General features: G+C 40.7%; 1 protein-coding gene across 10 annotated transcripts in view; it reads right to left on the bottom strand.

The window, feature by feature from the left end:
• Positions 1-801: 801 nt before the first annotated feature.
• Positions 802-14,407, bottom strand: part of Esrrg (estrogen related receptor gamma) — a 628,608-nt gene continuing 615,002 nt past the window's right edge. For all 10 annotated transcript variants that reach the window (XM_031338245.1, XM_031338211.1, XM_031338220.1 and 7 more), the window contains one exon: positions 802-4,769. In XM_031338245.1, coding sequence (XP_031194105.1) covers positions 4,525-4,769 — 245 coding nt within the window. In that variant the 3' untranslated portion in view covers positions 802-4,524. The remainder of the gene's footprint in view (positions 4,770-14,407) is intronic.

Here is a 14,407-nt window from a genome sequence, read left to right as displayed (position 1 = left end):
TGTGTCATTGTTGTGTATCTCTGGAGAACCAGTCACCTCGGGGAAAAGTGGTCAAGCTCACTGACAAAGCACTTTCTAGCTGGGCAGAGAAAATCAAAACAGGCTAGGCAGAGACAGCAAGAGAGAGAGCATATTAGCACTTGGTGGTGGCTCCAGGAGGTTCCCAGGGAAAGCTCCAAGCTGATCCCAAGCAGCGAGGGCAGGAGAAGGTTATGAGCTGTCAGCAGTGCTCTTTAGCCTTCCAGAATTCCAAGACAGCCTTCTCCCCATGCATGCATCAGAGGGCTCTGCCAAGACTTCCCATTCAGGAGAGCTGGCCAGTGGCTGCTCTGTGGGGCTCTCTCCACCGAGGCAGAGCACTCGCTGAGCTCTGTGTGTGCCAGCATGGGAGCTTGATTTAATTGTAGATTGAAGGAAATAATAGATATCTCTCACAGGTTTTAATATGATCTTAAAATAGGGGAAAGTTTTCTGTTATGACATTGACATAGAGGCGATGATTTTGAGTAATGCAGGATGATGTGGGGCTGCTTAAGATTAAATATGAGCTATATAAAGGCCTGTCAGAATGAATTCTAATGTGCCATGAGACACTTTGCATACCCTTAAATATGCAAAATGTCTCTTGGCACCCTAGAATTCATTCTGACAAGCCTTTATATAGCTCTTACTTAAAGTCCTACTTTATTTTTAGGGATGGGGTCCTCAGAGCCACTCTTTGAGGAGGGGCAACAAAGGGCACTGTTGATCCATTTGTTTCCTTAGTGAGGGAAAAATGAAGCACAACACAAAACAGCGGCAAAAAGTGGAAGCTTGTTTAATATTGTTCTACCATCCTCCTGAAAGGCATAATAATTTGAGTTACATATCTGAACTGATTGGAGTCACAGAATCATAGCTCCTTTTTGCATTTAACAATATATACAATATAAAATAAATACATTTACACAAATGGACATTTGCTGGAGCACACAGTATGGTACACATCACAAAAATATACAATTGATTGCTTTACAGATGTGATGCCCATCTACAGCTATAGACATGGTTTCATTATTATTATTAATTATTATTATCATTATTATTTTTACTACTGGCTATAATGCAACTCCTGGATCATTGTAAGCAGTTTAATTTTTTGTTTTGTCCATTCACGATCTTTGCACATAAGACTGCCATAAAATGTTGTCCCAGGCAGGTAAACAGAGATGCTTAAATAATTAAAATACAATCACCAACATCCATTTTCTCTTCTATAAGAAAAATAGCAGTTTTAAATTTTTTATATCTTTTATGTCATCATTTAAATGCAAAATAGTGGAATAAATACAACAATCTGACTTGATTAAAACACGAGAGTCACTACAAGGAGCCAAAACAATCATATTCCCTTAAATAAGAACAAATCTAAAAGGAAAATAAAACTGTAAATCGCATGGCTAAAACAGTCACCTTGGTACCTCCCTGCCAGCTAGCATTAACTAAACGGTCTTGCTAGAAACTTGAAAAAAAAAAAAAAACAATAAACTTTGCTCGAGCAAGGTACAAATGGTATTTACCCTAAAGCCTGTGCATTTCTTTTTAGATCTACATTTTAAGCTGCTTTTGTTTTCACCTTAGTTGTGAGATATTTGTTGTTTTAAAAGGCCAAGTCTTTTAAACAGAGGACGACACATTGTACCTCTTTCTTTAAATGTGTCTCTGTCTCACATGATCACTTGCCGGGCTCTGGCTTCTGAAGCTCAGATACTTGTACGTGACTCAGTGAAACAGTGTATATATTGTCTATATTCCATTTGTATATCTAGTGTAATTGCCCAGTAGTAACTTAAACCCTGCATAAACCTTCTGCCAAATAAGGTTTTAAACACTTACATGATGAAAGAATCTTACAGGATGAGCGCCTTTCCCCTCCCCCCAGGAGTTGTATTTTCTGTTGATGTTTAGTCAGGGATTTGCCAATTTTTTTTTAAAACTTATCACAGCTATCAATTTCAAGTTATTGACCATCTGAATGAATTGCTAATGATGATTTACCTAGATTCACACTACAGTCACTTTCTCTACTGAGAACCACAATCTACGATATATTCCCATATAGCTAATGATAGATACACAGTATTCCTAGCACAGGGCTGAGACATCCTCAGTCCAAGGTATTTTGCTTAACGCACACAAAGTAGCAATAGTTTTGGAAGCAAGTCCGCACCAAAAAGGTTTGCAACAACACAGAGCGAGTTAATAACAACATCTGAGAGATGATCAGGTGAAAGCCATATATACAGCATTTAAAAATTAGACTTATCTATATTCTTGAATATTCAAAGTTTTATGTCTAAGCTATACATTGGTATTCTATAATAAACCATTAGAGAAATTATCCCTTTTTTGAAAATATTATGATTTTGATGTGTGTCTGATCGTAATGAATACTGTTTTGGAGTTTCAATCTCTTAGTTATTACTGGTAAGGAGTAGAATATACTACTGTAGTCTCCTGAGGAAGTATACATCCAATACTGTCTCTAATTCTACCCTGTGTCTAAAAGCACACACCACAAGAATCCAAACACCACGAGAACAAGACGACAGTTTCTGAATGCAACGTAAAGTTCAGAAAAGCGCAGCAAACATGGAACATTGAAGCTGAACTATTCTTTTGTTTGTTAGGAGTACAACTTTAATTACATCTGTGTACATAGAATAAGACTGTCCACAGAATACAGAGAGCAGCTACTAACACTGGTCCATTGGTAAAGCGTTCTATGGAGGTTACTGTTTTCTGGTTATTCAGCGACTGTAGGTTTCGGGAGGGGACATCTGATTTCTTCATTAGATTACACCTGCTAACAGTCTGAAACCTGACTGACCTTCGTGCTGTGACCACACTTGTTGAAAAGCACATCTATTGGCTTAGCTTTTGGTTAAAAAAAAAAAACAAACAACGAAACAAAACAAACCTGCAGGTTACTTTAAACAACCATTCCTAAGTGAATCAACTCCCATGGATTAGGATTTTAGAATTTGGTCAGGCGTCTGCTGTCTTTGATGATTGGTTTGTTTGAATTCTGGCATTAGCCTTATTGCCTCTGAAACGATATTGGCTCACAGCTCCTTCTGAGACAGAGTTTGTAACTGCGTACAGGCAGCATCTTGTTCCTAACCGCGAGGGCAGCTAGAAATCATATGGCGACTGTCCCTCCCAGCAGGGAGATGTACTGGTGCTAATTCTACATAGGGATCCCATGTGCAGTGCTCGTGGATGGGACCGCTCGGTGTCACGGTAGGTATAATCTAATCCTTGGTGTCAGTGAACATTTAGGCAAACTGGAGCTCATGTAAGAAACTGATGATTGGGACCAGACTGGCACAGAACATACATTGCATCCGTGGTGATACGCACCTTCCCTTCGACTATTGCTTGAGTAAGTTAAATCCCCACATTAATAAATGGCTGAAAAGTGGTAAAGCTGGTACAAAAAAATCTCCATTTGTAAGAAGAAATGAAACATTTTTTTTTTAAAAATCTTCCTTCAGGGTTCATTTGTCTTTCATTAGTGTTCAATTGTTCAAAGCCAGCACGAGGTTGCGGTATCCTTACCCCTCTCTTAGTATTGCATGAATGAATAAAGCTTAAACGATTCCCTGAAAAAGTTACATAGTAGCTAAACTAACCAACACCTGGAAGACTTGACAAAAGAATTAAGGAATCAAATGGCTGTAACTGATCTAGATGAGAAAGCAAGGAGGAGCAACCGATGCCGCCACTTAGGTTGTCTGAGCGGAGGCTGCCCCGGAGAATCTAATACTGCGCTAAGTCGATCCATTTGCGTTGCACTGTACTTTAGGTACGGCTCTCTCTTTGATTCCTTACTCGCTGGGGATGTCATGGTTCACGACAAGTTCACTGGCATCCATAGTATGGATCTCTGTCCTTTGGCAGGGCTTGCTTCCATCTCTCTCTTTCTCTCTCCAGTTAGAGACCGCTTTTAAGAGTTCAGCAGCAGAAGGAAAGGAGGAAAGGAATCAAAAAAAATGGGGAAGGAAGAGGAGGGGAGGGGATACAAGAGGTAAAAGAAATGTTCCGTACAATCAGAGGTATTGAATATGTAGAGTGGGAAGGGATGTGAGAAAGGGAAGAGGGACTAGAGCAAGGCAAGAGAAGAAGAGCAAGATCAGCGAAAGGAAGAGAAAGGAAGGGGGCAGAAGAAAGGAAGAGGAGAGGGAGAGGAGGAGTGAGAAGGAACCATGAGTGAAAGAAGCAAAACCTAATAATGGAACAAGGAAGAGCGGAGGAACGTAGGGACGTGGCCAGAGGATCTTGGGATAAGGTAGAGGAAACCTATCAGGAAGATGTGGCGGAATCCGCAGGCTGCATCGTACTGTGGCTGCTAAAATTACCAGCGCAGTCAGTTGATTTTTTTTTTAATGTTGTTCACTAAACTCTAAGATTCTTCGACATCATTCTTGGGTTTATCTTCCCTTTTCAACGTGCAGGATGGGAGGGCCCAGGGGGCGCTTTTAGTCAGACCTTGGCCTCCAGCATTTCCAAAAAAAGTTTGTGCATGGGCACTTTGCCTTCAAGTTTGATGTTGTAGAAGTGCTGGACTGCCTTGGTGGAGGTCTGCCTCAGCAGCGGCAGTGTCATCAGCATCTTGCCTGCACGGCGAGGGTCTTCCATGTGCTGGCCAGCCTCATAATCCTGCAGGGCCTCGTGTAACACATCCTGAAGTTTCTGAACAGCTTCCACATCTTCTATGTGCATGGAATCTGGACAACGAAGCAAAATAGGTTAGCAACCATGTGAATAGTAAAGATAGCTAAACAAAATGCTGTTTATTTTACACACACACACACACACACATACTCATACACACACTCATTCATACACTCACACACATACATTCATACACATGCTCATACATATTCATACACACACTCTCTCTCTTCCTGTCTCACAAACACACACACACATGTAAACACTATAAAGAAATATCACAAGGAACACAGATAAAAACATTCTAAATAAAAAACTTGTGTGCTCTTGTGCACCCCAAGGTCAAAGCTGCTTCAAAACCTGTATGTTTTCCCCTAAATTTCACTTAGTAATCTTCAATATGAGATTAGAATTTAAGAATTATTTTATATCTACATATACATACACACACACATGTATTTACAGCATGCATTACATATTGACTAGCAGAACACTTTAACAGACACTTGGCGGTATGACCCTAAGCCTTTCTCACGTGTTCATTTAACAAAGAACCATAGCAAAGAATTCATAACACAGATGAATAAGGGAAGGGAGAGAAATAAATATGATCAAAATCTACTCTAAGAAATTCTCAAAGAATAAATAAAAATATAATTTTAAAAAATTCTAAATGCTACCTGAGATAAATTTTAAATCCCAGATTTCTACGCAAAAGCTCCTATCTCCCAAAGGTTAGAAAAAGTTAGTGACCAAGATCATAATTCACAACTCCACATGATACACAGAAACCCAGCCTCTATGTTTTCTGTCATTTCTAATGCTTCAGGATCTTAAATGTATTGCTCATATCTTATTAAGGTTTTCTCACATACTCAGATTCCCTTGAGTTCTGAAATATTTTCCACATTTGTAATAGGGAACTCTGCCCCTAAATTGACTAATTTAACAATCCAATGTAGTCAGGAACAAAAAGGGTTAACAAGGTTGCCGTAATTATCCTTGTGAGAAATGTGAAATGTGGATAAAAAAAATAAAACAGACACTTAATTATATACAAGTTTGAATCATTTAGCACGTTTTATTGATTCCGATGACAGTTTATCTGTTAATTACACATAATGGAGTCTTTGGGGACTCTTCATGTTTAATAATCCCTTTTCTCTGTGAATGTCAAGTGCAAAGATGTATGTAGTTAGCCAAAGTTTCGCACAATTCAAACATAGATCAGAGAGTAAACTAAACAGAACCTTGTAATAAAACCAAATAAAAACAAACAGGCAGCGGGATGAGGACGACTGGATGTTACCGGTAAAATGCTGCTAAAACTCTTCAGCCTGGATCCTCACGAGGAGGAGAGATGGTGTCACCAACCCACAGTTAAAATTTCTGACCCAGAAGTGTTCCTGCCTATAAAAACTGCAGGGACAAAAAAAGAGAGAAGACCGAGGGAGAGGCAGTCCAGTGACCTGCCCAACAGGGGATCCACCTCATGGGGAGACACCAAGGCCTGACACTATTATTGATGCTATGATATGCTTACAAACAGGAGCCTAGCATGGCTGTCCTCTGAGAGGCCCAACCAGCAGCTGACTGAGACAGACGCAGATAACTTACACCCAATTGTTGGACTGCAGTTGGGAACCACTATGGTTGAATTTAGAGGATGGATAAAAGAAGCAGAAGAAGAGGGTGACCCTATAGGAAGACCAGCAGTCTCAACTAACCTGAGCCTCTGGAAGCTCCCAGACACTGAGCCACCAACCAGGCAGCATACAGGAGCTGGTCTGAGGCTGCCGACACATATGTAGCAGAAGACTGCTTGGTCTGGCTTCAGTGAGAGAAGTTGGGCCGAATCCTTGAGAGACTTGAGGCCTGAGGGATTGGGGAGGCGTAGTGGTGGCGGGGCATCCTCTCAGAAATAGGGGAGAGGAGGAATGGGATGGGAGCTGTGGGCGAGGGGCAGGGAGAGAGGGCAATGGCTGGATTATAAATAAATGAATAATTAATAAATAAATAGCTTAGGCCGGGCACTGGTGGCGCACACCCACACCTTTAATCCCAGCACTTGGGAGGCAGAGACAGGTGGATTCCTGAGTTCGAGGCCAGCTTGATCTACAGAGTGAGTTCCAGGACAGCCAGGGCTATACAGAGAAACCCTGTCTCGAAAAACTAAAAATAAAATAAAATAAAATAAAATAAAATAAATAGCTTTAAATAAATAAAAAAAAAACCAAAATAAAGTCAAAAAAACCCCTAAAAACTCTTCTGTCTGTTAAAATTATTTTGTTGCTTTTTCTTGTACCAGGTCATATAAAAGTATATTACCAAGTTATTGGTAAAACGGGCACTATCTATACCAAGCCGATAAGGATCGCATGGTGCTTTTGATGCTACCTCGGGACTCAGGTTAGCTTGGCGTGGTAACCATGGCTACTGTACAACACAGTGATGCTGGATCACTTGGTTGGCATTGCCTTGTAGAAGGATGTGAGGAGGGGGGGTCCCAAGGGAGGGTCCCAAGACCCTCCCCTAGACATCCTGCTCTTGTTCCTTCTCACTCCTTCTTCCCAGGTGACAGTGATCTTGGGAGATAATAAAGGCTAAGGGAAGTGGCAGGGTGATCGATAGAAGACTCCATGATGGAGCTTCAAGAGGTCACCGCCCACAGTGAGCTGGGAGTAGGTGGGGATGGAGCCGCTTCGTAGACACCCGCCCTGTTAACTGCCCTCCATGTGTGCTTTCTCAGGCTCAAACTTAGTTTGCTCTATTTGTGTGTGTGTATATATATATGTGTGTGTGTTATGCATTTGGGGTGTGTAAGGGCCCGTGTGTTCACGTGGATCGCCTCTCTGTAACCCTCTTCAAGAACTATCTACTGTGCCTTCTAAGATTAGGGTCTCTCAACAGCTTAGAATTCGCCAAGCCAGCCAGACTGGTTGGCCAGTGAGTCCCTGGAGTCTTCCTGTCTCTGCCTCGTCACCCCAGGGATCTCAAGCTCTGGCTACCATATCTGGCTTTTGGCATGGCTTCTTGTTATTCAAACACTGGTCCTGATGCTGGAGAGGAAAGCATTTTACCCACTGAGCCGTCTCACTAGCTCCAAAAACTTGGTTTCCTCTGTATCCAATGCAGCTTCTAGAATATAATAATGCCAGTGTTCCTTCTCCAATGGAAGTGGAACTGCCCCAAGAACACAGTCATGGACTCTTCAGCTTGTATCAGCAGTCTGCTCTGCAGCGCTCCCAGCAATGGCATCACCGGCTGTATGAAGACTGCTACTTTACAAGGGATGGGTCTAATGCTGAGAAATACCTATTTCATATTTTTCCCAGACTGTCTCCTTTTGGTCATAGCTATCATAATAAGCTAGAGCTATTTCTCTTTTCTAGGCGGTGTTCCTTTAAACACGGATGCCAGCTGCAGCCTCACCCCCCCAAACCCCCGACCCACCGTCACCCCAGCTTCTCAGCTTTTCCTTTGCCACTACTCTGGCCTGGCCTAGGGAGATATACGAGCGGGTGTCACAGGAAATGAGGTGAGAACAAATAGCAGAGCGATATGCTCACAAACAGCAATTAAGACTTCCAACTATTCTTTAAAGGCTGTGATTTAGCTGGAGAGATTTAAAAATGATTTAATCAAATTACTATGATAATTTAACTTCCCATTTACAGAAAAGATTCTAACTCATTTTAGCTTTACCCGTTCTCAGATCTGCTAATACTTTAAATGCAAACTCACTAAATCTGAACTATTTAATTAGACCCTGATTCAGCTGGCAGACGGCTGAAGGAAATATTCATCTCCATTAGGGCCTTAGTTCAAGTGCTGGTTCTGTAGTGCTGCTCTGCTCTGTTTCTTGGGCTCGGTGAACATGTAGATCCCAGGCTAAGTAGAAGTGGCACTGGGTGGTTGTCTGGCCTTTGTTGTTGGTGCTTGGTTCTTCTCAAGTATGTGGCTAAGGAAGCAGGTCTCAGAATCAGAATGAATGGAAACAAAGTAGATGTCATAATAGGGATACATCCAGCCAAGAGCACACTTGGCAGGGTAAGGCTGCCCAGGGAGGACACTAGTTCAGCTGATCAGAAATTTGGAGGCCTGGGCCCAAGTCCTGAACCACAAAATCAAGGTACTGGGGCTCGGTCTACAACTTTCCACAAAATCTTGCTTGATGACTACTGAATAGGATAATAAATATATACATGCTATTAAAAAGAATGAAGATTTCAAAATGTAACCAAAGTTGTCTATAAGGATGTCTCATGCTGAGCTGGAGCTGAATATCAGAAATACACACGCATGTCCAATGTCAAGGCTAGTACGTAGAATGAAAAATCATTTAAAGATATATACTAATACCATGTGCAGTTTCAACCCCTAGTAACTACCTTAATGTTTAAGTATATAAAGTGGTCTTATTATGTTTTATTTGTGTGTTTGTTTGTTTGTTTGTTTGTTAAGTGGGTGTTTTACCTGTATATATGACTGTGTACCATGTGTGTGCAGTGCCTGCAGAGGCCAGAAGAGAGCCTCATATCCCCTGAGACTCGAGTTACTGAGAGTTGTGAACAACTCTGTAGGCGCTGGGTATTCAACCTACGTCTTCTGGAAGGGCAATCAGTGCTCTTAATCACCGAGTCACCTCTCCAGTTCCACTTTCAGAATATTAGACATATTACCCTATGGATGAGACCATAAGAGAGGGTGCCATTCCAGTCTCTGACTCTTAGAATGGGGAGAAAACAGCTATTGCCAGAGTTGCAAAAGTCAAAGGCTTTAGTTTTATTCATTGAGCGTAGTAAAGAATTGGCCTCTTCTATAAAGGTGGACATGGGCATGACTACCCAGAGGGCCACAGGTCAATCTGGAAATTGGCTTTCTGCTTATGGCTCATTGTCTATAATGATGTCTCATGCTGAGCTATAGAGCTGAGTATCAGAAATATACACGCGTGTCCAATGTCAAGTCTAGTTTGTAGAATGAAAAATCATAACCGGTAATATACTTTGTGGAACAGAGATGGTCACTTTATTGGGTGTTTATAATGGACAGGGTATGTGGTCCCGTGGCCAAGTGCTTTCCTAGCATGTGGGAAAGACCGAGTCCTGTAATAAGTGATGTAAATCATCCTACATGAACAGTGATGGTCAATATGACTTTTATCCCTGAACCTTACAAGATTAAAACAGAATGTGCTAAACAAAACAAAATAAATGGAAATGAGCAAAGGTCTATGTCTTAAAAGAGAAGTGATGCTTTCATTTCTCTAGGCACACTAGATGAGGTAGCCAAGAGCGGCCCAATGGTTGGCAGCCAGCTGCCATCCAGGACCCCTGGTTAACTATAAGACAAAAGGTCTCTTGATTGACAGAATGGCTTCCCCCCAAAGTAAAAGGCACTGGTCATAAGTGTTCTGATAGTCACCTGGCAGCAAAGCCAACACATGTGGCAGCGCCACACAAATCAGGACAAGGTTGTCCTCAAGACTGGTCCCCCAAGCCTATATGATTACATATATGTGGATGTTCCTGACGCTTACCCAGGTTGCCATCTGGCCCTGGTTTAAAATGTCACACCAAATGGCATAACTATCAACTAAACCCACTAAGTTATTAACAACAACAAAAAAAAGCCTTCCAGAAACCAAGCACTGACTAACTTGGAACAACCTTGAGCTTCCATAAAGATAGCATTTGTAATTGACTGATATTCACTAAATGTGCATGAATATCTGTGTGTATAATGACATTAAAAATTGTATACATGTATATGCATGTAAATGGTGTATATGATATATATGTATGTATAAACTGGACAATAAAGAGGACTTGAGTATTTGCCCCACTTTTGTCTAACTGTCAGCTTGAAAGCAGGTGAGTTTTCACAGGACTTTATATGCATCTCATGAGAGAACGAAAAGCAGAAGTTGAGACCACCATCAAGACTCCACAGTCTCCAGTGACGAACAGACCTGAGCCATCAGTACCCTCAGCTCTGATGTCACAGAGAGGTCACTATCCTTGCCTCCCGCTGTGACCATTGAGCAATGAGCCACCTCCAGGTGCCATAGGACAAGGACTTATGTGTATGGACACAAACTACAGAGGACAGAGAAAAACTGAGGAGCCTGTAGCACTCAGGTTGTGAGGAAGTCTGCAGGGCAGATGTTCCAGTCTCTACAACGAACCAAAGAAAATGGAAAGAAAGTGGGGGTATCTAGACTTGGGTTATACATTTTGGCTCTAAAGTCCATCAATAGGATATTTTTTCTTGATAAATGAGCAAGACTCCAATGCAGTCACTAAGCATATACAATTTAATAACAAACACGAGGACATGGTAGCCATGAAAGCCAGGACAGTAGATGCTATGCACATGCTAACTCGTTAGGAGAGAGTTAACTTTTCCCCCTTGCATCTACTTCTGCTACATTCAGAGAATCCAGTGCATCTATCTGAATCAAAAGTATATATTTAGCACCTCATTTTCTAAAAGCAGTTACTTTGAAAGAAAGGAAGAGGGTTTAGGCTGGAACAAGACAGCTGGAAGGATTCCTGGCTACTTTGCAGTCTTATTTTTGACCTTGCTTATATATTCATTGTGCTAGACTGAAAATTGACTCCAAGGATGCTCAAGTCCTGGATCCTAGAACTCATGAATGTCACCTAATAGGGCGAAAGGAACTTTGTATGTAGTTAAGATAGAATCTTCATATGGGAGATTATATTGGAATGTCCAGTCCAGTAAAGGCAAAGTAGAAAGAAGATAGCAGTGACACTGAGGTAGCCTCTACAGCACTGGCTTTCTATGATGGAGGAAGAGTATGACACAGTAGGGAGGCCTGGGTTCACAGAGATAGGGATTGAGAACTCAAGGGTAGGCTCAACTACATAGTGAGACACTGCCTGAAGAATTTAAGACAAAAGATAGGTAGACAGATAGATTGGATGGATGGACAGATGGATAGATGAATGGATAGATGTATGGATGGATGAATGGATAGATGGATGGATGTATAGATAGAGAAATTAATATATGTATCTATGTAGAACTAGATGGATAGATGAATGGGTGGATGGATGGACAAATGGATGGAGAAATGAATTTATATGTATTTAGAAATGGATGGATAGATGAATGGATGGGTGGATGGATAGATGGATGGATGGATGGGCATATGGACAAATGGATGGAGAAATGGATGGATGGGTAGATGGATGAATAGATGGAGAAATGGAAGGATGGAAAGATCGATGGATGGATAGACAAATGGATAGAGAAATGGATGGATAGATGGATGGTTAGATGGATGGATGATCGAATGGATGGATGATCAAATGAATGGATGGATGGATGGATGGATGGATGGATGGATGGGCATTTGGACAAATGGATGGAGAAATGGATGGATGGGTAGATGGATGAATAGATGGGCATATGGACAAATAGATGGAGAAATGGATGGATGGGTAGATGGATGAATAGATGGAGAAATGGAAGGATGGAAAGATCGATGGATGGATAGACAAATGGATAGAGAAATGGATGGATAGATGGATGGTTAGATGGATGGATGATCGAATGGATGGATGATCAAATGGATGAAGAAATGAATGGATGGATGAATGGATGGATGGATGGATGGATGGATAGATGGATGGATAGATAGTTACAGATGGTAGGTTACACAATGTGACCACTGCCAGAGAACGGACTGTCTGTAATTACCGGGGAGCTCTGTCCGTATCTTGTAGTACACCTGATGAAACTGATTTTGGAATTCTGACCCCTAGAGATGAGAGCACAAATTTATTTTAAAAATGAAGTCATGGTGTATGTCTGCACTAAACATGCATAGTTTTCCCTGGCATTGTTCCCTAGACAACACCATATGTCAACTGTTTTCCTGAATTTACCTGGCACCACATATTATAAGTACTCTAGAGATAAGTTACTAAAACAAACAGGTGTAGGTTATATAAAAACATACCATGTTACATACAACTTGATATTCTGCAGGTTTTGTAACTATCCTTAAGGAAAAAAAAAAACTAGAATTGATTCTTCACAAATACTAAGGGGTGGCTATTATAACTATAAGAAGACAGCGAAATAAAGTGTAGGCATCAAATTCTGAAGCAATTTAACACGGTCAGTTTAGGTTCCTCGAGATGAAACATGAATGGCCCAGGTTTCTGTACTGAATCCTCTAAAACATGGCACATGGTTGTTTGTGGGATAAAAGCAATGTGTCAGGAGTGAAGACAAAATGTCCAAGTTTCTGTCTTACAGTGAGTACAAGTGCTCATCAGTTTACCAAGACTGAACATGTAGCCTGTATAGGCATGCTGGGAGATTGCTCAAGAGAAGTTTTCTAAAAGAGGTGGCTACAGAAAGGTTTTCCAAATAAAACAAACAAACAAGCAGACAAACAAATAAGTATAACCTTTTGACCAGCAACTAAAGCTAACTCTAGAACATCGTACAAATGGAGCCATTTTTTTTTAAATTGTCTAAGAGCCCAGTAATGTCTTTATATTGAAAAGGATTTTATTGGTGACATCTATATTTTCATGGAGATGCTAACATGGTGATCTTGAAGGTTCAGCACAGAGTCTCCAAACCAAACATCCTCTATCCCAAAACCTCATTACCTCACCTTTATAACTGGTTTCAAATATTTATGTCACTTGGTGATGCTGGGCATTGTTTAATTCACCTACCTTACTTTATGGTTAATAAACTACCTATAAGTCTAAAACTTGTTCTCCGAAATGAAGGAAATACAGACTCACAGAAGTTTTTTAAAAAATCAAATACATGCATCATAAACATATATGTATATACACACATTTGTGGTATTGCTGTTCAATTAGCAAGTTGTAAGGAAAAGCTTATCAAATTGATCCCCCTAAGAGCACGATATGATTGAGAAATACTAAGCCAATCTTACATGAGGATTCAAATACCCTAAATATGGCCCCATTCCAATCATCTAAAGAAATCATTGCATTTGTCACTAGAAATTCTACAATTGTAAATTGTGTATACAGATCAATTTGTCCTGAGGAATGTCCTCAATTATGAGGTTCCTAAAATTATTCCCGAGTTTAAGCTGATGACCAAAATAGTATTATTAATAGTATTCTATCAGTATTTATTTTATTCTAGAAGTATTATATAGAAGTAAAAAAATTAATTTTACTCATATTTATTCTTGAATAAAATATGATCACTAAAAGGTATGAAAACCCCTATCAGGGAGCCAACTGTCTATTCACCAAACACAAGCACAATATTGGTGACCACTGAATAAAAGCAGATGCTTAAAATAATATAAAGCATAAATAAATGAGATTTCTGTTAATATCTATAGCCATGCAGGAAAAAGTCAGATAAGACTCTACCAAATACCTTTTTTATATCAGCATTCATTTATGTTAATCTAAAATTCTGGATATTAAAAGAAAACCTAGACATTTTCTAGAATATCTAAGCAAAGCATCAGCTCACAGGGATGTGCTCACAGGGATGCCCTCATAGGGATGCACTCACAGGGATGCGCTCACAGGGATGCGCTCACAGGGATGCCCTCACAGGGATGTGCTCACAGGGATGTGCTCACAGGGATGCGCTCACAGGGATGCGCTCACAGGGATGTGCTCACAGGGATGCCCTCATAGGGATG

This window comes from Mastomys coucha, unplaced genomic scaffold, assembly GCF_008632895.1.
Source record: "Mastomys coucha isolate ucsf_1 unplaced genomic scaffold, UCSF_Mcou_1 pScaffold1, whole genome shotgun sequence".
In the NCBI taxonomy this organism is placed as follows: domain Eukaryota; kingdom Metazoa; phylum Chordata; class Mammalia; order Rodentia; family Muridae; genus Mastomys; species Mastomys coucha.
The sequence above is the reverse complement of the archived record's forward strand: the minus strand, read 5'-3'. Positions and strand labels throughout refer to the sequence as shown.